At 42.9% G+C, this 22,754-nt stretch overlaps 1 protein-coding gene across 9 annotated transcripts in view; it reads right to left on the reverse strand.

Annotated features, from left to right (window-relative positions):
* Positions 1–22,754, reverse strand: part of Cap (Cbl-associated protein) — a 70,983-nt gene that overhangs the window by 11,487 nt on the left and 36,742 nt on the right. For 2 of the 9 annotated variants that reach the window (XM_083087812.1, XM_083087815.1), the window contains exons 7-20: positions 19,011–19,058; positions 16,873–17,069; positions 16,421–16,613; positions 16,157–16,258; positions 15,764–15,903; positions 15,482–15,554; positions 15,179–15,214; positions 13,943–14,087; positions 13,626–13,731; positions 12,174–12,206; positions 11,152–11,262; positions 9,595–9,647; positions 9,333–9,502; positions 2,720–8,165 (exon numbers count right to left, since the gene is read on the reverse strand). In XM_083087812.1, coding sequence (XP_082943938.1) covers positions 3,004–8,165; positions 9,333–9,502; positions 9,595–9,647; positions 11,152–11,262; positions 12,174–12,206; positions 13,626–13,731; positions 13,943–14,087; positions 15,179–15,214; positions 15,482–15,554; positions 15,764–15,903; positions 16,157–16,258; positions 16,421–16,613; positions 16,873–17,069; positions 19,011–19,058 — 6,569 coding nt within the window. In that variant the 3' untranslated portion in view covers positions 2,720–3,003. Of the gene's footprint in view, positions 1–2,609; positions 2,670–2,713; positions 8,166–9,332; positions 9,503–9,594; positions 9,648–11,151; positions 11,263–12,173; positions 12,207–13,625; positions 13,732–13,942; positions 14,088–15,178; positions 15,215–15,481; positions 15,555–15,763; positions 15,904–16,156; positions 16,259–16,420; positions 16,614–16,872; positions 17,070–19,010; positions 19,059–20,347; positions 20,456–22,754 lie in introns of those variants that run through there. The other 7 variants (XM_083087819.1, XM_083087811.1, XM_083087810.1 and 4 more) reach the window with 7 other exon arrangements.

The raw sequence follows: 22,754 nt of genomic DNA on the forward strand, positions 1-22,754 counted from the left end.
GCCATTTACACTCGCACCTCTTTTTGACACCTGTTAATAAAAGAACCTGCGTCGCGCGACGCACGCGAAACGCGTCTGAGGAGGTTCCACGACGTCAGCACCGGTTATCGCGACTCCCTACTCCTTGGAGAACGGTTCACCAAGCACGAATCTCGAGGAACGTCTTTCGGATTCGCGACGCACTCGCCCAACTCGAACGTTGTTTACATCGAAAACAGGATTCGTCATCGATCTATATTTCGGGATATTAAAGTCGACGATTAAAATTAATTCTCTGCAAAAACGAGCAATTGATATCAAAATATATATTAAATTATTCCTGTTATATAACGTTACACCTCGTAAAATCGTAATATCGTCTAAATATAACGAAGTATCTCTAATTACGTAATTTTTATGGGGAAACTCGCGCGAGGTAAACGTTACTTCCTCCAAGTCGTTATCCGCGAAGATAAAAAATCATATTTGTCGCGCTAGAAAAGCGTTCAAGGCCGCTTACAAAGCCGCGTTGTTAGTTGCGACGCAAACGTACATCACGGGCTTTATTACTACATTCTCGTTTCATCGCTTTTCACAATGCATTACTAATTGATCACAATTTTAATGATACAATATCTGTATTTGTTTTCCTTCTCTCGCGTGTATCTTGTGGAGATTTGATAAAAATAGAGGAGCAAAGTTCAACAGAATAGATTCCATTATCGAGAAGGCATTATTCGACGGGTCTGTCGAAGAGCGGGAAAGCATCAATCATTGCGAGATTAGATAAAAGACAATTGCATCCAGGTTGTCTTTGTACGTGCTAAATATTTGGAATGACGCTATTTGCGCGTACAATGCCAAGGATAATCTCACGTTAAAGACTCGGTCACATGAGCTTGTGATTAGGTATGCTAATTATATTATGCAATGATGGCAAGTGACTATTCATACGCAGCGGGTCGGATTTATCGCGCGACATTATAACCGGACTACGTGGACGACTACTTTGGCGTTGCGCGTGGTCATCGTCGAAAATAATCGTGACCGCGACTACTTATCCAATTTTAACAACGCAATAAGTATATATATACTATAGTACATGTTCTCTCTACGAAATATTGTGTCTATGATATAGTTGAAATCATCGAATTCTTTTTTTTGATGATAATTAAACAAACAATATTTGTTGATAATCAAATAAATTCTAATTGTCGATGAAAAATATGTTGAACGCGTACAAAAAATTAAATAATGCCCATTATTCATTATTTAAATTAATTTAAAATAATGAAAAAAATTATACATTCAAGAGATAACAGAATACGTTGAATGAGAGTTCTCGATTGCGTGCGGTCACATTACTGTAAGCGTGTAAATTGAACGTCAGCCAGTTCACTGTTACTTTTCCGTTAGACAATTAACATGCATACGATCACTGTTCGGTGTCGAATGCCCTTGGTACATGGTAGAACCGACAAAATGATTTAGGGCTATCTCTCTCTGATATCTTGATTATCCCGCAATTATCCCGGTGAAACTGATTTCCCATCTGGAATTTACGATGCGAGATAGCAACTTAGAATTGATCGTGCGCTATCGATCGGTCTAGTAACGAATCAGCTGAGCACAATTTTCTCTTTGTCGACATCAAATGTTGCCATCATCACTCTCTATCGCGATTCCATCATTTCCTGATCTCATCTGCTTCTCTTCCTTTCTATTACGTAACATGATATATATTTAGATGATTCCATCATGGTTGTATCTTTCTAATACGTAATTGATTAATGTATGCTATTTCATTTTTCAAATCATCAATTAAGACGCTCGAAGAACGTAAGAAAGCGTGAAAGTATAATATTTATAAGCAAGACCTAATTTTACGCGCAAACTTTCTGCAGAGCAGCAAACTATTCCGTCAAATTTTTCGCATGCAACGATACACTCGACATTGACGGTTGTCGCATCCAACAAGAAAGCAGGCGAACGCACGATGCAGTTTTAACGTCGAATTTCTAATCCGGGGACTGATTTCGCCATCGCGAAAGCGCGCATTATTTTCGGCGAGATCAAACGAGCGTGACTTATGACGAGCGAGAGATAATTAATGAACGTACCGCGGATGAACATCGTCGATTATTGCGCTCATGCTCGGCCGCTCATGCAAACCCGGTTGCGCAGTCTCTCTTCCCGAGTCGAGGCATGCTTCATTGTGCATCGTCGTGACACGTGTAACAAGTGCGTCACGTGCGCGGGAACCTTAATGAACGCGACTTTGAATTGATCGATGACGATGCAAGTAGTACCAGGTGCTTGCATGCGTCACGAAGAAATTTGTATCTTTCGTCTCGAGTTTCACTCTTTAGAATTGGCTGTTTCAATCTCGGAAACATTTTGTTTAGGTTGTTCATGTGTTAGTTGACGAGATCTTCAAACGATCTTATTACTTAATTATAATGTTGGGTTGAAACATATTAATTGATTAATACATTTAGTGGGAGACGTTACAATAATCGAATACACATGCGCGTAAACGCATACAGATGAGCTGCAGATAAAAAAATTCGCACGCTTATATGAAAAAAAATATTACATAATAATAATGATGAACTCGTAATCGGCATTACCTTGACGATCGTCCCTGCAGTGCTGGGATTTTGGCGGCGGCGGGGGTGCATTCGAGTATTCTATGAATGAGCGGAAAAAAATTAAAATAATAATTAGCCGTGCTACACACAGCTATGAAAATAAACTCTCGGGATTGAACAAAGTCACACGTACATCGTCAAGCAAACGTCGCTAAACGCGTCTTCCTCTTTAGAATTATCTAAACGATATTGGTGTCGCAAAATGAGCGATTTTTTATATCCAATCGTGATAATTTTTATATCAAATCACCTGAATTAACGAATTTAAATGATAATCTATTTAATTTAAAATACCGAACTAATTTCGAAGAATGTAAATAAAAATAAAATTTCGGCAAAACTTTTCCGACGTCTTCTTTCTTGCTCTTCAAACTCAGAGAGACTCTGAGATCCAGCTCAGATGCTTTAAACAATTGACGGAAATCAGACCTTCAAAGGTGACGGTTGGTCGCGCTGTGTAGATTGGCAGGGTCGGCCACCAAGCTCTATGCTTCCGCGCGGTGATGGGCGAAGGAGGCGGAGGCGGTGGTTGGTACCTGAACCTCGGTCTGTGCTTGTCGGGGTCGAAGGGTTGTCCGGCGAAGGCAGTCGTCTGCGACGATTTGAGGATCGACGCGGGTGTTCTCGGTCGCGTTGGCGACGAAGAAGTAGCGCGCGGTCTTTCCGGTTTCTTCCCGTCGCCTCTGGGAGAGGACAAACGCGTCTTCGAGGAGCCTCGATGAATCTCGAGATCGGCCGGCGACGATAGAGAACGCATATTGTCGCGACGACTGGGGTACCGATGAGCCACCCACTTCCCTGCCAGGTAGGGCGCGATGTCGCGAAGTTCGCGTACATCCGGTGCCGACGTAAACATCTCACCCATTATGGACGTCCGCCCCGCGACGTCCGGTGACTCGAATCTCCTCCGCATTCGGCAGACCGGTCTCCTCGCTTCGAGTTCCTTGGTCTCCGCTCGCCTGGCCACGTGGTTGGTGATGGTACTGGTGACCTGCGGTTCCTTCAGCTCGGCGGTTTTGCTAATGACGTCGATGTGCGGCATCGAGAGATTATCGCGACGCAATGGCATCCGCGGGATCGGCGGCGACTCGCCTCTTCGTCCTCGCGGCCGTCCTCTCCTCGTCTCGAATCTCCTACGCAACCATGCCACGTCAACGTCGTGCTCTCGCGGCTTTCGCGAGGCGCCGCTAACCGCCTCGCTCTCGGTCGTCCTCTTCAGCAAGCACCGCGCCAGTTCCGGGTCGCTGCGGAAGCGCTTCGGCGCGGGGGCGAGCTTAACGCGCCGCGATAGATCCTCGGCGCTCTCGAAGCGCGCTCGCAGTCTACGAACCGCCCCGTTTCGCACCAGCTTCAGGTAGGCGCGCCAATACCTCTCGGGATCCGGTGACGAACTGCGCAGCCAGCTGCCGCTGTCCACGCTGCAGGACGAGTTCGATCGCGTGGTCGCGCGACATGGACTGACGCTGTGCGGTCTGGCGTCGTGTTCACGCTCCCGTGAACAGGAGCGGAACGATCGTCGTGGTTGTTGTTGTCGCATGCCTATCGTCATTTCCGATAGGGCCGGACTGTCATCCGCCTTCCATCGTTCGCTGATCGTTCTTTCGCTCGGCGACGTCGATCGCGATCGATCGATCCTGCCGCCGAGCGGGCCATACCTGGCCGATTCGCTCTCACCGAAAAGCTCTTTCAGGTCGGCGAAGCTCTGCGACGATGACAGCTTCTTTTTGTCGTGAAACGTGGTTGTCGTCATTGCTGCTGCTTCTCGTTCCCCTCTCCTTTCCACGTTTTCGAAAAATTCAATCTTGCGCGACACGTCCTCCGTCTCGATCACGCCGCCCCGCTGAATCACCGTCTTCACTGAAGCCTCTGAACTTTCCGTCATGCTGTCCGCTTCGCTGCCCGAGATCAATTTGCTCGATTTCGTTTTTTCGGACGGTATAGCCACGGCCAATAAGGGTGGTTTCTTCGACCACTCTTCGAGTACGGTTTCCACACGTTGCTTGTCACTAGGGCTCTCGTTATTGGGCGTCAACACCAGCAGAAAATCGCTCTTGTCCTTAGATTTGGTCGAATCTTCGACGTATGGCGCTTCGAGGGAATAACATGTCCTTGGAGAGGTGCTGGCTACGCTGGGTGTATCGGACGCGCAAATTGTCTTTGGCGTCTTCGTAGATTTTTTTGGCATCTTTTCGATCGCTAGGGCAGCGGCAATGCTGCCGCGAGTTTCTCGAGGCGCTAGAGGTGTGGATAATTTTCTTTGCGTCATCTTATCCAGTACTTCCTTGCCGAGAGTCAACGACAACCTCTTCTTCTCCAGCTCCGTCATCGGTGGTGAAACCGATTTTTCTGATTCGGATCTCTCGAGCCCTTTCAAGCGACCGATGGAATCGCTCTTCTTCAAGATACCTTCGACTCGAGTCACATCAGAACTTTGTTCCTTCAGCAACATTGATGATTCATTCGTCGCGATCATCGAGTGACATCGCACATGAAGGCTCTTTGAATCGTCCTGAGGGCGATCCTTGAAGTCACCTTCAGGCGGCACAATTATTTCATAGCTCGTCAAAGTTTCGCTTTTAATCGCATCGCGATTTTCGTTAACAAATTGTTGATCCTCGCTGATTTCATGAGATGTCTCGATAATTTCACCATTCGATCGAAACGTAGATTTCTGAGGATTGTCGCTACCGTAGATTTCATTCAGCTGCTTCTTCAGGATGGCCACTTGTTCGATGGATAGACTGCTCCAAAATTTTTTGCTGCCGCCGAGACTCTTCTGCAGGTATGGATGATAATCGGCGGATTTATCAGCGTTTCGACTAGCGTTAGCCTTCTTCTGCATCGTGGTCGCCACATTCACAACCGAACTGCCGCGCCAAAGAGGTTTGTATGTATCCTTCTGCGCGGAAATGGCTGCCCGTCTGGAAGATTCCAGTTCGTTCCCTTCGCTCTGGAGTTTTTTGAAATATTGCAGAATGTCTTCCACGGAGCGTTCTTTACAACGAAGTCCACAGTCGCCATGCCACCTGAACTTGTCGATGTCCTTCGCGCTGAAAAGAAAATCCTTGTCGCGCTGGACGCTCTTCAACTTCCCATAGAGCGTCTTCAACTCCTGTTCGGCCTTCTCCTTTGATCTGACTCGCTTCCAACGATCATAGTCGATGATTTCCTCGTTCTTCATTCTCGGTCGTAGATCCCCGGACGAGAATGTTCGCTCCAATTGATCCATTCTACTAAGACTCGCGTAAAAATCGCGCAAGTCTTTATATCGCTTCGATTTGCGTTTATGATGCAACAACTCGAGTATGTATTGCTGATAGTCCTCGCGATCGATCGATGATAAAGAGCTGGTGCTTTTTGTCAGCGACAAGCTCGAACCGAGCATTCTCCGCCTGGCGTCCTCCGCCTCGCCGGCGCTTCTGGCTCTCGCTTTCTTCGAGGTAATCGTTAACGGAATATTCGAGTTATCTTGCTTCGAGACGTAAATTCGTCGAGGCGCTTGAGATCTCACTGGAGATGGCGAAGACGATCGCGGAGAAGATTCTCTGGATTCGGGCAGGGTCTTCAGCGGCGGTTCGCTCAGACTCCGTTCTTTCACGTGTTCTCGCGACAATTCCGGGCTTCGATTACGCAATGTAGTGGATGAGCTGAGCTCGTTTATGTCTAGCAAACTGTCAAACTTGCTGACTTTCTGTAGAACCGATCGGCCGGGCCAGCAAACCCCGTACGGGCTGGAACTCCTGGACGAAACAACGCTTTCGCGTTCCCAGTTCTTGAACTTTGAGTTCGAAACCGGTCGCTTGTGCGCCAGATAAACGCTCAAGGATTTCAGAGACGGTTCCGACTTGAAGCTTTCCTTCGCAATATCCTGAAATATCTTTGCACGCTCGCCGACGAGAGATTTTCTGACAGTTGCGTGAGATTGTACAACCGACGAGTTATTTCGCAGGAAGAGGTTCTGGAAGAAAGTGTCGGTGCGCGTCGCCTCTTGGTGTTTCCTAATTTCCTCCACGGTCAAAGGAATGACATGATCCTTGAAAGGCTCTTGCTCAATAGTCGGTACTATTCTTTCTATTCTCCTCAGCAACTTAATATCCTCCTTTTCGGCCATATCTCTCCAGTCGTTTAAGGACGTGCTTGCGTCCACTTGATCGCTGTTCTTATTCTTTTGCATTTTTTTCTTGGCTTCCATCTTCTTCCTGTTGCCGTTTACGCCCAAGCGTATGGTTTCTGGTTTTTTAACTGGAGTCCTGACGATCGTTTGCGGCTTCTCACGAGGTCGCTTTCTCTTGTTTGTCTCGCTATTCACTTCGGAACAGGACGAAGACACCGAACGTAAGGATTCCTTACTGACAAGTAGTTTCTCCGGCGACTTTGTGATAATCTTTGTCTTTTTCGGTTCCGATAAGATTTTTTTAGTGATATGCGACGACGTGCTTTTCGTGGGAGATTTCTGCTGGGAGCTCAATGTCTTTCTCGTCGTCGCAGATTGTTCAGTCGTCTTTTGCAATAATTCCTGTCCTTTGGGCGACACCGCTACGACAATCTTAAGAGATTTGTCTACCGAACGCTTCTGTTTACTCGACGAACCATACGGAATCGTCGAACTTTTTATCACCGTGCCTGATGAAAGCACTTTAGTCTGCACGCCTCTCGCTTCCTTCTCTTTCTGCTTCTGTAAAGCTTTCCTGATCTCTACTGGTGAGGAGATATCTGCCGGTGATTTGCTCAGTCTCCTGCACGATTGCTCCTGCTCCTTCTTTGTTAAACGAAGTTTTTCTCTCTTTGCACTTGATAAAGGATGATCTGATTTCGTGGCAATTTGGCTTCTTTCCGGAGATCTTTCTTTGGTTAGAGAAGCATATCTCGACGATACTTTTACCGGGAGTTTATCAATCTTCGTGGAAGATTCTCGTATGGTTCTCGACGTCGGCGATGCTAAGGTACTTCTTGTAGTGCTCGACGGTGAATTTAATTTTTTGCTTCCTTCAAATTGACTCTGCGACAGGCAGGGATCCGACTTTCTTTTGTTGAAGGCATTGGAGAATAAACCGGTCTTGGTAGTCTTCGAGGTGACTGGGCTGTTGGAAGATGTACGTGTGATGATCGCGCTGTGAAACTGCTCACGGTTTCGTCGATGCCGCTCGAGATTGCTGCAGAATTTTTCTCTTAGCGACCTGATACTCGTTACACTATCGGCGCGTGCGAAACACTGTTCGTGCCGTGGTTTCGACGAAGAATGCGAACTATCGATCAATCGCGTGTTCTCCGAGTACAGCTTCAGAGTTCTGCTATGGCGCGAGGACTTTCTTCGGGGCGGCGAGGGCGGCCTCGATGCCGACATTGCTTGCGCCGGGAAACTACGAGGAGAAGCTCTCATGACCGGCGGCGATCTTGAGGTGGTCGAGAATGGTACCGATCGAAGTGTCTGCGAGAACGAGGAGAAAACGGTCGATGTGCTCGAGGCGCTTCTGCGATGCACGCGTATCCTCGTCAAGGTCGGCGAGATCGGGAAATACTCGATCTCGGAATCGTCTGTGGACAAAGTTTCGAGTCGTTTCGCGTTCTCCTGTAACTGAACTTTCAGCCCTTTTTGCCTCTTATACCCTGCCACCAAAAAATCAAGTCGTCTAAGGTTGTCTCGTTCAAGGCTAAGCCGGTGGCGTCAAACTTGCGTGCCATTGAGAGATTCGTGGCTCCTCGCGTCGTGGTGTTACTGCGGCTGGCGGTGCGCTTATTTATAAAAGAAGATTGCAAGAAAGGAGCTCATAAAAGTACCGACTCGCGCACCAATATCGATAGACTATCTCGAGAGGAGAGCTGTGCCATATTTAAACTTAGGTGGGAACACCCGAGGCCGAGGTTGCATCAACGCCGAGGTTAACTAACGCCGATTATCGATTACCTGTTCCCGTCTAGATCACGTTGTAACTTTGCATGACGTGATTGGAGAAGGAAAGTTTTAGGCTGGAGGTCGATATGCGAGAGCGAATGCCGTTGATTAATTAATTAATCGATATCAGAGTCGAGTTCGTCCTCGGTAAGTTTATCGGCGAGATGCCATAATAGCCGGTCTATCTGGCGAACTTGGATACGTTCATTGTCTATCGCGCTGGCTCCTTCTCAGCCTAATTAATCGCGATTAGTATTAACCTGACGTTGATGCAACCATCCACGGAAAGATACACATTGGAGGAGATTCGTATGTGCCAAGCTGTGCGTTTCAGCGCATTACTCACACGTCATGCTTCGCGCTTTTCAGCACAAATCAGCACTGCAAAATCGAGACTTAAAATCACCGCAGAAAAATCGTCTCGACTCTCATTAATGCATCTAAACTTGCGAAACATCGAAAATACCATACTCCATAAATAATACTAAATGCGTGATTATAAAAAAAGAAATCGATAATAATAATTTTTTTTAATAATAATGGTGGAAAATATTTTTTGACATTACTCAAAGTTTCAAGACGCATGCGTAAATAACAAAATATAATAATAATTAATAAAACACACATAAAATACACAAAGCAACATTTGAAACATATATACCACATGCTAGAGTAAAACATCTAGTTTACACGGCCGATGTTGATCAGCGTGCTTGATTAAAAAAAGGATAAAGCATATCAAGACAATCAAATGAAAAGGATAAAAAAACGAACAAATCAAAACTCATTTAAGGATCGAAGCGACTCACCCTTTGGACGTTCCGGGGCTGGCTTGCGAAGCCCATGGAGGGGTACGTCGCCACCGCTCTGCACCGTCTTGTACGCCAGTCTCTGTTCCAGAAGACTGAGCGGATTGATGTCCTCCCTTCGGCGAAACACCAGCGTCGAATCGCTTTCGTATCCTGACTCTTTGAGAGCACTTTGCGATTGAAAAATACCGATAAAAGGCATCAGAGTGCATTATAGGAAGCATATTGTGAAAATCAAAATTGATCGAACCAAGTTACTTACTGAGTTATATACGGCTTGGTCGCGACTCGTGCGTGACTGCGCTGATCGAAAGGCTGAAAAGAGAGAAACGATTATTACCGTTACCGTTACCTCGATAGTCATTGATCGCCACTTATCATCTATGAAACATGCTACGCATATACTACTCCGCGATTCCATTACAACGCGACAGATATCGGATTCGAGAGCCGGTGCTTTCGATCGGTAATTGCACGAGCAAGACATCGAGCAGATCATGCTGCAATCGTGTAATGCTAAGCCGGGATGTAAAGAGATAAGCGCGAGGATTAAGCTAATGAGACATTATCCGGAGGAATAAGAGATGTAAATGAGAAGGAAACAAGTACAACGTATAAAAATCAAAGTATGAGGTCGGTAAATATAATAACAGCCGCTTAAGATGCAAAATGTGGTTGTGAGATGTATAAGCAATTCTATGAATCAGAAAAAATGTTGTATACTAATTATTCACTTATAATAAAAATTAAATAACCGATCATTGGCATACATTCATCGATCGGTGATTTTCTTTTGCAACGAAAAACTTTGCTTTTATCATATCGAGCAATTAAAATATTAAAATATTTTCCAGTGTTTTCGAGATATATCGCGATAGAGAGAAGCGCAACTTGAAAATTTTTCACTTAACGAGAAGTGTAGATAAACGACATGTGAGTGTGTAAAAACAGGCACGTAAAAAGTACAAAAGATACATAGAGGTACAACAAAGAGACACAACGAGAACAAAGAAGAGATGTGACGCGACAGCCAGATAGAGACAAACAGAGCAGACAGATAGAGGACAACGTCATCGTGCACTCTACTTGTCGACGATGTGGCAGCCGTTCTAACCCGTGAGGCGGCCGACTGCGCGGTGATAACAGAGGGTGTTGTCGGTGATGGTGGTAGCATGATATGATCAGTGCTGGAAAAAGAAGAAGATGTAGAAGAAGAAGAGAGCGGTGGACGCTGTTGCGGCTCTTGGTCTTGATGAAAGTGACGATGCGATTGATGATAATGCTCGTGATGATGAGAATGATGATGGTAGCCGTAATGAGAACGATGCTGCTGCTGCTGCTGCTGTTGCTGTTGCTGGATGCCAATGTTGCCGGTCGAGCTCGGCGCGATCGTCGCGATGGTAGCTGGAAGCGGCGATGCCACCGATCGCTCGATCCCGACCGGATGCGATCGGCGAGCTGGGCAACGATCCGGCAACACGAAGCTCTTAGATCTCCCGTCCAGCGTCATGCTGGCGGCGTGCCAATAGCAGGAATCGGCGGCGGCTGCGCGTTCCAGAGGTCGGATGATGTGACCGACCCCTGGACCGGTGTCGCCGGTGGCGGCAGCCTGACGATTGTTCGACTGATCGGTCGAGTCGACCGGCGGAATCAAGGACGACTGGTCTTGGACCGGAGTTTTAGACCGGTGCGAGCGCGACCTTGAGGATAGATCGATCGACCGATCGGTCGAGCCACCGTCCATCGGACGCGACCGCCTCATGCTGCCGACGAGCTCGGAGCTTTTCGTGCTGCTGCTGCTGATCGCCGGTATCCTTACATTGTCCTCCGGCCGATAAGAGAGGCTGAGGACGCGGGACTGCCGGACGTCGCTGCGTAGAGACTCCATCCTGGCCTGCGCGTGCTGAGGACGTCCGTTTTCGTTCAGCCACTATCATCCGGCGCATCGTCGTCATCGTCGTCATCGGAGAGGAATGGACAGCGGTGTGGGTGACACACGAGCGGACACGACACGCAAACATCGACGAGCACGCACACACACATACACACACGCACGATCAAGGACATCGATCGTGTGAAGGCGACAGTCGATCCGGACGATTCGGCGACGCAGGACAGGGATTCGAGACGGAAGACATTAGGTGCAATAAAAAGACACACTGTGCGTAAGTTAATACACGGAGAACGATGCGTGTTCATCGTAATACGCATAAATTTTTCTTTTTACGTCTCCAATAATGTTTCCCCGTGAATCTTTCAATTTAGTTATCGATACCGAAAAAATCTGGAGTATTTTTTAAGCGAGATTCGGGAAATCCCAGAGGAGGTTGCATGCAAGGGCATCCATCGATTATCGGAGCGCGACAAGCCACCGTTAGTTATCACATTTGACGCTAAGCCGCGCGAGAAAAATTGCCGTTGTTCTTTTGCTGTCTAACTTTATAAATGATCTATACTGCAAAGATTGAATCACAAATAATGCATCTCAAAATATATATTTAGTTCGCGTCAAACGAATAAAATGCGTAATTTTTTCGAAAAAAATTGAGATGAAAATTATTCTCGAGTTTATAAAAAACGTGACAATATTTTCTTATTTATAATTCTGATTTTATAATCTAAGAAGGAAGAAAGATTTATGTAGGAACAAAGTATTTTTTACAAGATCCCTCTACAAGACAAAGCTACCAGGTTAATTCCAAAGTAATGGAAAATGTTAATTTTAATTGAGTCTTACCAGTGCCAGTGATAAGAAAGAAGAGGAGCAAAGAGGGAATAAAAAGAGAGGGAGAAAAAGAAAGTTCTTATTTAACTATACACATTAATATAAAAATGGCGTACCCCGTCAAATATGTCCATGACCTCGTCCCACCACTAGAATCATAGAATTAAACACGATGTTATACTATGCATTATCTAAAAGGGACTATTGGAACATTTAAGTTTAAATAAAAAGTGTAATATCGAAAACAGTATAATTGGATTTTCTCGCCATTTTCTATCTAAATTAAAAAAGGAGCTAAACAATCTAGCGCTAATAATAAATATAAGGAAATTATATTAGAAATTATATTAGAAATTATATTAACTCTTAAAAAATAATTTTAATTTAAATAATAATTTTAATTTAAAAGAAATTTTATATATAATAGCTCATCATTTGATATCTCAATCGTAGATGGAAATCGGCGTAATATTCAAACATAGGATCAACTACAAGCAGCGCTACAAAGCTGTGTGAAAAACAACGGAGTTGTACTACGTGAAACCGTAGAGTGCCTCGAGAAGCAATTTTCATTACGAGGAACAACGAAAATTTATGTTACCCATATTATTTTTAATAGCTTTTCTCTCGAAGGACTCTACGTGCCCTGAACGCGCGGGCGTGTGCTTAGTGTCTGTGCTGTTTATATGTGTGTATGTATTAAAGAAACGCAATAGCCACCTCGAGGGCAGCGAGAGAAAGAGAGAAAGAGAGAGAGCAAGAGCTCACAATCAATTAATTCGTGACGCCAACAAAAAAGCTGTCAATAAACGGAAGAAACGTATGGAAAAAAAATTGGCCGGCTAAAACAATTCGTTTTAAACTCGTTCGACTGACGGTGATTACCTTCCTTCTCGTCCGCGCGTCGAAAGTCGGCTAGAAGCAAAGCCATTTCAAACGATCATATTCCAGGTGTGTGGTTCAGGTAAACCTTGGGTAAGCTTTCGCGATCGCGCGCGCGATATATTTGCGAGAAGAAAATTAAAAAAAAATTAATCCACGCGAATATTTCTGCTATCGTACCTGTCACAGTCGCGCGATACAAAGTGACGTATATTATGCGTTTAATCAATTTCGCGACGTATAATGATGCTCTGATGGAAGCGGTCAGGTGAAATGGATGGCCAATTTGAGGTTCGCACCCATCGATTTTTTGTGGCCATGGTTAACTAAACTTTTCTTCCTTTATTCAATATCTCTAATATCTTTTATTTCTAATGTGCGTGCTCATTTAATCTTCTTTATTTATATTCTTCTCTAAAATAGGAATTTATATGGACTATTACATGTAGATAATATTATCTATATCTAAAAATTAATTAACCAAAGCCATCTTAGGGCGAGAAACGTTTTTGTTGTTGGAAAATTTGATTGTTTCGTCAATTGGTACTCTCTTCGGACAAACTAATAATCCTCTACACGGTGCCTTATAAACGAATTTTTCGAATGTTATATGGGAAAGTGCGCTTTAATTTTATGGTACAGGCAGGTGATTCGTCTAGTTTCGAGTCGCAAGCGATAAAGTGTACCTCTTTAGCTTCCTTCTCGGCGATCGACGAACGTCCTGGTTCATAGTCCTCGATGCGACCGGGTTGATTTTTATAAATCTCCGTCGAATATTTCAGCGCCCCATTTCTGAAATAGGATATAAAATGCTTCGTCATAGATTTCTTTTTCATATAAGAAGCTTCGTACTTTTCATTTTGTCTCCTTTGTTAAAGTTCTTCAAGAGAGCAAAATCTAATTGAAAGAAATCGCGAGGGAGAGGGGATATAAACGATCTCGAGCATCCTCCCGGGTGACTGAGAGGAAAAAAAGCGGGAAAAGTTTCTAAATTCTCGCTTACTTTCTGGGCATAGTCGCTGTGGTGAAGTCATTTTCTTTGTTGCGCAGCCGTCGACGGCTATCGAGAGTAACGGATCGATCCGAGTATGCGCGCGGTTCCGGCTCACTCAAATATCCGCTGCTGCTTCCGTATCCATATCTGCCTCCTGAAACAAAAATATTTCGCTTTTCTTTATTTTATTCCCAGAGTCGATTTTCAGAAGCTCTCGTTTAGTTCTAGCGAAATAAATCTGTCTCAAATAACGTTAATTAATAGCATAAACAATTTAATGCTTGCCTTGATTTAGTTTCTACGATATTATATTAAAAATGTCGTGTTATACACACACACACACATAGATATATATCGTATTACGTTATTATTATTTAACAATTAATTATCGAGCTCGCCGATATTGAGATTAAATGTATAATCTCGGAATGCGCAATTAAACTTTAATTAAATTTCTTCTCTCTTGGATTAAATTCTTGTCGCGAAAGAATCGACTTGGTTTCCGCGAAACAATCTTAAGACGAAGTTCAGGAAAGATCGGACGTGAGAATTTCAAATCAATTCGAAAAGTTTTCACGATAGTGAACAACTCGCGCCAATCGAAATAACTTGAAGTTATTCCGATTTGGCTTAATATATTCGACGAGAGCTCGTACCCCTAAGATTCTTCAATTTTGAGATGTTTGATTCGAATGTCTGCGCGAATCAAGAAAATCAAGAATCTCACAAGTTAAAACACAAATTAATCACCACACATGGATCGATTAATGTTGATCCAAGAACATCTTTCTCATATTATTCCAGGGAAAAAGACAAATGTTAATTATTAGCAGGATGTTAGGTAAAGAGTCACAAGATAACGATTCATATACTTGTCGCAGATATTGTTTATTATTATATAATACTATGTTCACGCTCGGTTAACGCAAGTGTTAAACGGTAAGTATCTGTACATCGGCAATTGTTATCTTGCGTTACGTAAAAGGCATCTGGATGGCTGTTACATTTTTTTTAGTCCATTTACAAAAATAGCGGCCTGTCTCTCTCGCTTTTGCGATATTTTATTTCGCAATCAAAGTCATCTCCTTCTCGCTACACATTTCATTTTACAGATATTAGTCGCGCTATTGCTGTACAAATTGCGGCTACTGCGTTACGCAGCCAGCCCACGCTCAGTGTAATATTAGTAGCAATGTCGCAATTCGCGACCACCGCGGTAAGTCATGCGCGGAAGTGCATATTCACCTCTTCTCGATTTGTATTTTACGGTCACGTAGTCATCTGGAAAACACGAAATCGCAATGAAATTATACGATAATTAATTGACCGATTGTTTTTGCGTCGGAAAACATTAATATTCAAAAGCGGGACACGGTATTTATTTAAGCGAAATGAAATTCCCCCTTTTTTATTCCACAACAATAATAACAATAATACTAACTCGCTGCTGTATATGCGTGGCGTAATAAAGAGATGTGCGCGATCGTTTTATTTTGCCCGTCAAATCGTATGCAATGACCAACGTAATTACACGCAATGAGAACTTACCGTTTTTATCCGCGCGGTGTAACGAGTCGTACATTCTCTTGTACCATTTCGCTTGATTATTCTCCTTGACTTCCTAAAAATAATTTATCGAGAATATTAAGAGAAAAGTGCGTCTCGCGTATCCCGCGAAATAAAGCGATCTCTCTCTTTTCTAATGCAATATGATTTAATTGAAATATAATTAATTTTTCTTCCCGCGACAATCGCGACTAGTGCTTGTCGAGCATTCGTTATAGAGATAATATGTCTTTAATTTACTTTGAAAATTATTTATCGACCTACCGATCTCAATACGAGAGGGATACCCTCCTTAGTCACCGGGCCGATTCCCTCGAATTTTCGAGGGCCCAGATCGGCCATCTTCTTCGGCGGTTCGTTCTCTGTTTCCGGCTCACTCTCGTACTCTTTCTTCAAGGTGTAGACTGAGCGATTCAATTTCACAAGAAATTAGCACTCGCGTACGCAATCGAAGGATAAATCAACACGTATGTTTGTTAAACGATCATCACAGCTAATTAGCGAACGTTAGCTTGATAAGGAATAGAAACAGAAACGGTGCGATTGGGTTTTTGAAAATTGATGTACATACAAAATTTTTTTTGTAATTAAATTAAATCTTAATAATAATAATATACTGTCTAATTATTTAATGTACGATTTAATCAAAATACTTACTTATTTCTCCCGGCGAAATTAACGACCTTTCGTCGCTTGAAGGACGGTTATCGACGGACTCGCTCTCCTCCAAATAAGCCGCACCTTTCGGCAATTGTCCCTCTGTAATAAAATTACGATGACGCTATACAATTGATTTAACGTTTCTCTCCAAGAAATTGTGTTCCATTAATCTAGCAATATCTTTAGTCATGCTTTCCCTCTCTCTTCGAAGTTTCTCCTTCGAGGAGAAGAAACTGAAAGATTTTCATGAAAATCGCTGACCTCTTGCTTTTTGCAACAACGTAATGGTCGGATTCTGGGCACGTGGCAAACGCGGCGCGGACGCGAGCGCGTTCAATCCTTGGGATGGTGCCGAATGAGAATTGACGATCCGCGAGGTGCTGCTGCTTTCATAAACGCTGCGCGAGCTCAACGCGCTTTTCTGCTCTTCGTTTTCCCAAGGTGGAGGTGCCTTCTGAAACAAGTACATTGGATAAGAGTCCGCATCTTCCTGAACTTTTGCAATTCTCGACTCTCGGCAGAAGTCAAGAATGGTTTGGAACAAATTTGTGTAAATTTTTGCATTAAAAAATATTAAAAACTTATATTTTTTTCCCATTATTCAAACGTGATGTTATCCACATTGCATTCCAATACGTTAAATTTAATTGCTCTGATTAAGCAACTTTGGTTTCTCGTTGAAATAGTTGCCGTCTTGGTATAATTAACCGTACCTCTTCCTTAGGTTGTTTTTTCCGACTCAGTACAGGACTCTCGAATGACACGGGACGAAATTCCTTCCTCTCGGCGACGGGGCTAGCGCCGGCGCTGGCCGGAGTCCAGACCGGCGGAATCGGCTCCTTCTGCAGCTCCTTGGTTCGAACGGGGCTCGATTCCTTCCCAGCTGGCGTTTGTCCTGGCGACCAAACGCCTGGCAACGATAATTTCGACTTTTGAGAAAAACGATTATCGATACGACATTCGTGGCACGTTGTTGATTAGCATTCAGGTTATCATCAAACTTTACAACAGTCTCGAAAAGTCCATTAGTTGCTATAACTCTGCGTTTATGTGAGATATATATATATACCGATATACATAATTTGCGATATACCGATTAATCCAATTACAGGACCTAAATGAACAACGTTACGTCGAAAGGAAGCTCGCTCAAAAGGTCTTTGCTCTTGAAACAGATGGTGGCCGCATGGATTTGGTAAATTGGCGCTAAAGCTAACATATGAAATGTATATCGGTACGATGCTAATTTTGGGTGCACATGGGAGCGCATTACATAAGGCATCATCATTTCCCCTGCTATTTCCCACATTTTGCTATATTGCTATTAGTAATCCGACTAAAACGGTTTAAAAACGGTCCTTTGACGTAAATGACCTCTCTTCTTCGACGTTTATCTTAATTTGTCTCACATATTTATAGCATCTAGGAGCAAAATTAAATCGTGGGAAGAATATTTATAAAGAGCATGCTCAGCTCGCGTTTTCTTACCCGCACAATTTTATTGTCACATAAAAATAAATTTTAGCAACTTGTTATTGCGCTCTTTGTATATCGGAGAAGATCTACGTCGCTGCCTACATAAATGGAATTATTGGCGGGTGTGATCGTCGCTGTCATCGTCAAATGTCAGATAGGGAGACAACATTAGCCCGATAAAGATACTCGCCGCAATGAGTCAGCCAGCCTATGCTCATCGAATTGAACTTGTTGGTCAATTTGCATCGAATATCTCTTTCTCTCTCGCGCAACAACAGGAAATCAGGAGCGTTTCGTTCGGGACGCGGATAAAATTAGAAACTCGCGTGGGCGTCCTGGCCATTATAAGACACGCATAATTACAATTGGCCGAGAACAACTTCAACACAATACCGCGGCAGCGGTTTTCTGGAGCGACACGCACTCTGCGCACGACACGTCAGCAGAGTGTTACGTGTGAATCGAAGATCCGAGATTATGCGTTAAAAAACACGAGAAAAATTGAGATTTACATATTTGATGAACGCTGTGCTTTTATTTCTCTCTCTGTATCTAATTTAGAGATATCGCATATTTTTCTGATTACAGCGATACGACAATCAATGATATTCGCGTTAATTTACGATAATCGGATATACATTTTCCTTAATTGCACATCCGCGTGATTAATCAATGCTGTTGCGACACCAGCTGCCCGAAATGTCAAAAATATCGTTTCTGGATCGTGTACCGATCGTGTACCGTGTCATTTGTAACTGACAACCGGTAGCGATTAGCCGAAACGTCAATACCGCAAGGATAACATGTTCTGAAATTTTAACGCACACACGCCTTCTGGTCTTATTTCGAGAAATTACAAAACGAAATTACACACGTTACTCGAAACATGCACGCATATACATCATAAGCAGCCGCAAGAACTTAATTACGATCCTGTCGTTAAGAACACACGTGGCTTCCTCCCCCCTCCCCCGCACACACACACAATGCGGCTACACCCTACACGTAATTAATTTTGTTACATCTCGGGATGTTTGTTAACGTAATACAGGCACACTTTCAATGGCAATCCCATTTTTTTTATCATATTGTCTTCATCAGTCATTTACAATGAATTTAAAGCTTGGCATTTAATTAAGAATTCAATCAATTAAATTTAAAATGTTAATTAGTTAAATGTGAATTGTTTAATTAATTAACATTTTATTATAAATATTAATAAATGTATATTCTGATGAAGAGCGTTATCAACAATAAATAATATCGAATATCAATTGATAAATAAAATAATATTCTCAATCATTATGCAAAATGTACTTATACAACGCAATGAAAATAAACATGTTAGTTTCACACACTCCTCGCGCAGGTTTACCTGGTTTCGCAGACGAGGCTTTAAACGTAGGCGCAAACATAACGTTCTCTGAAAGCATGAAACAACATTTTGTCAAACAGTGTAACCTCGGATTCTCGTCGTTTCAAAAGTAGCATTTTTCTATTTAGCGCGATGTTTTTTATTCTTGTAGTATCCCGTATAACTTTTCTACAGTAATGCTAATTCGCGTGTTTGCGAAGAAGAGTTCTTTTCCGAACTTTAATCCTTCCAGCTATCAATGCGAAATATTCTGATGCCTATCGCGGGTCAACGTCAACATTGCACAACGCTTATATTATACGCTGCATCCAATATCATGTCGAAAGCTTTTCAAAGATACTTTTACGAGGGGACCGCGATTCATTAATATAAAAGCGATCTTGATGAAGTGCTATAAAACGAGCGCATAAAGAAGGACAAAGCGAAGTGGATTGCCTTATTTCTCCACAGAGCACAATATATCAGCTACACCAAATGCGTTTCGTGAATTGATCAAAGCAATTTGCAAATACTAGAGCCAGATTATATTCCCAAGTTATTCAACCTCAATTTGAGATTACTTTTTTAATATCTCAAGATTAAATTAACTTTTTCGCAAAGAGACAGATCCAAGTCCACAAATAGTCTTCTCTTCTCTGTTCCTTTAAATTTCTTCGGCAATTTGGAGAGCAATGATCTGATTTGAATAAGTCTCAACGATTGCCTTCCGATTCTCTTCGCGATCGCGGAGAACAACCTGTTGAAGAAATTCACGAACATCTTATCGCGCTCTTTTCCCTCCTCGATAATACGTCGACCTTCTCGAAACGATCACTCACTTTTCTCCAACATTACGTCACTTTACGATCACGATGAAGCGACGCCGCGATGATATTTCGACGAGACACCTTCTCGGCACGAGGTACGAGAAAGTAGCACGGTAGGTGCCAATCGACTGAGGAGCGTCGCGACGCCGATGAGGCTCGACGCTGCGCCGCTCACTACGCCGACGTCGACGTCACCCGAAAGCTGTTGTATACAGAATTTCGAGTCCACCGCGCCAATCAGCACGGGCCTGGTTATATATGCATGAATGTGTACATTCGCGTTTGGAAGATGAATGCGATGAATTCCAATTTTTCAACCATCCACCCTTAACCATCGTAATGAATAAATATAACGTTCGACATTTTAATACATTGCAGTTCGACGATTCACCTATATCTTTCATTTTCCCTCTTGGAATTGGTTTCCGTGCACTCTTTTACGTTAATCCTTTCTCGCAGAGTATTAGAAAATGATCTTTTAGGGAAATATTTATACATGCCATGAGTAATCAAGCGGAATTGCAAACGCACCTTGCTCGAGTAGAAATCCTCTGCTGATTTTCAAAGCTTTGTCTATCTCGTGCAGCAGACAGTCGTTGTCATTGTCTCTTGCCTTCGCAACGTTACCGCAGCCAATCCCTTTGATTAAAAAAGCATGCCCACATCCACCAAAAAAAAAGAAAAAAAGAAAGGTTTACGATAAATTAATTCCAAGCACAGAGAGCGTATTATAAGTTTGTTAGAATGAAGGATAAAGGGATCTCTCGGCACAATCTCTCTATCAACTAAATATTTATCATTTGTTTGTGGGAAAAGAGATGAATATATCGACCATTAGAGTACAAAAAGCCCCCTCCCCGTGTTCATAGATGAATGGCTAAATTCGCATATTTAGCTCCGATAAGACGCGCGTGCTGTGGCTAAACTTTCGTGCTAAAGTTAGAATAGAAAATAAACGGACGCTTCGGTAACCGCGTTGAAAGGTTCACTAGACTTACGAAATACAAATAACTGACAGTAAGTTAATAATAATAGGCGAACGGGTTGGCAATATGTCAATAAAAATTAACAATGTTACATGAGGACAGGCGACTTGTATCTATTATTTTATCGAGTATCTATTATTTTATCTAATATTTCATCTCTATATTATTGTTGCGACCGTTAATCGGCATCGAAATATTTCAACATGCACTCGTGCTGTATCATAATTTATTTATATGTACTTATTATCTGTAAACAAGCTGAAAAATTGAAAGAGTAATGATATATGCTATGTGATAATATATGAAAATGAAATATAAAGACAATCAATTCCATTAGACGAAATCAGTGGTAGGATCTAATTGTCATCGTTGTTGTTAATTATATTACTTTTTTCATTGATAAAATAAAAATCGTCAGTTTCTTAGAGGAAAAATGTAATATTGTAATATCGAAAAGTTACGGATTTTTTAATTATCGCGCCGAGTTCTCCAATCTCATTAACCAGAGTTTTAGTATGCATCAGTGGATAGAGTACTTAGTGAATAGAGAGGTCCATCTCTCGGACAGCGATCTTAAGAGGGACGGGCCAGTAGGCCAACATCGCGCGAGTGATTCAAAATAGCCGAAAAACGCAAGACGGTGGTTCTCCGACAAGCCGAAACGGCGAACGTGGCCTATTTCTCGTCTCCGCAGAGACTTATATTTAGATTTTCATCCTCCGTGAATCACAACACACGCCGCGACTCGCTCGCGCCGGATGAATCGCGATCCGGAACTTTTCCGCAAACATCGTTCAACAGGATCGAAATAAATGCTTAGAAAATGCATCAAGATTTTTTATACATGCGTGATAAATTCGAAAGATACTACGCTATCACTCTGAGACAGGGGAGGAAAAGAAGGAGGAAACTTGCTCGATATAATAACGCGATGCGATTAAGTATTCCGCGGCTAATCGAGCCGCTCGAGAGAATCGAAACGTAAACGACGTGACGCAATTTGATAGCCTCTGAGCCACCGTAATGATATTCGTTATCGCGCAAACTGTCGCGGTTCATTATCCGCGCATTGAACAACGATGGACGCAGTCGAAGCTCGAATGTTAATACAATAATTTTCCATCGCGTCGCTTTGATGAATCGATCTCGCCTCGGAATGAATGCCGAAATATACGTTTATACACACGTGTCGATCGTGTCGGATTTACGTCACTGAATATTAAATCCTGCTTTGCGCCCAACGACACGACGCGCATGGACGAAGCCGATGATGAAAAATAGCGCGTAAATACGTATTTATTAATGTCGCGTTAGATGCGTCTCGTGATATAACGTTATTTATTATTTACACGGGAGCGATTATCGATTGCGAGACAGGATATTAATCGGATTACAGGAACCGGAGCGATCTGGACCGCGCGTTTGCGATGCTGCAAGATCTACTGGCGCGAATAGATTCGCGTTGTTCGACGCGCTTCCGCTTTATCGTCGAGAACTAATTTCGTTTTCGGAGAGTTGTCTAGATAAAACGTATTTACGATAATGAGATTTCCGTTTCGACATTACCGCTTGTCTCCCTTATTGAGAAAGTTCGCCTGAAACGATAGCGACGACGCTCGTCGAAGACGAGAATTCCTGATTTTCGATAAATCTCAATTATATTTTAATTAGAACCGGGGTATTTTTTATACTTTACAATTAGATTTTGCCATACGGAAGATTGAGGAGACGAGCACTTCTAGGATTTTTAAAAAATTTCAAGTATTTTAATTGTCGAATAATCGATTATTACTGACTTTTAACATTTTTATGTAAATTATGTCAATCCCGGCTCACCGTGAATTTGTGCAAAATTAATTATAAGGAAATTATTCTTATTTTTCACCCCTCCTGCGCTCAACAATTTCTTCGCGTTGCCAACACGGACGAATAGAGAGATAGAAAGAGAGAGA

Source organism: Camponotus vicinus, unplaced genomic scaffold (genome assembly GCF_025532165.1).
Source record: "Camponotus vicinus isolate PSW18456_S1 unplaced genomic scaffold, iyCamVici1.0 SCAF_14, whole genome shotgun sequence".
Taxonomy (NCBI): domain Eukaryota; kingdom Metazoa; phylum Arthropoda; class Insecta; order Hymenoptera; family Formicidae; genus Camponotus; species Camponotus vicinus.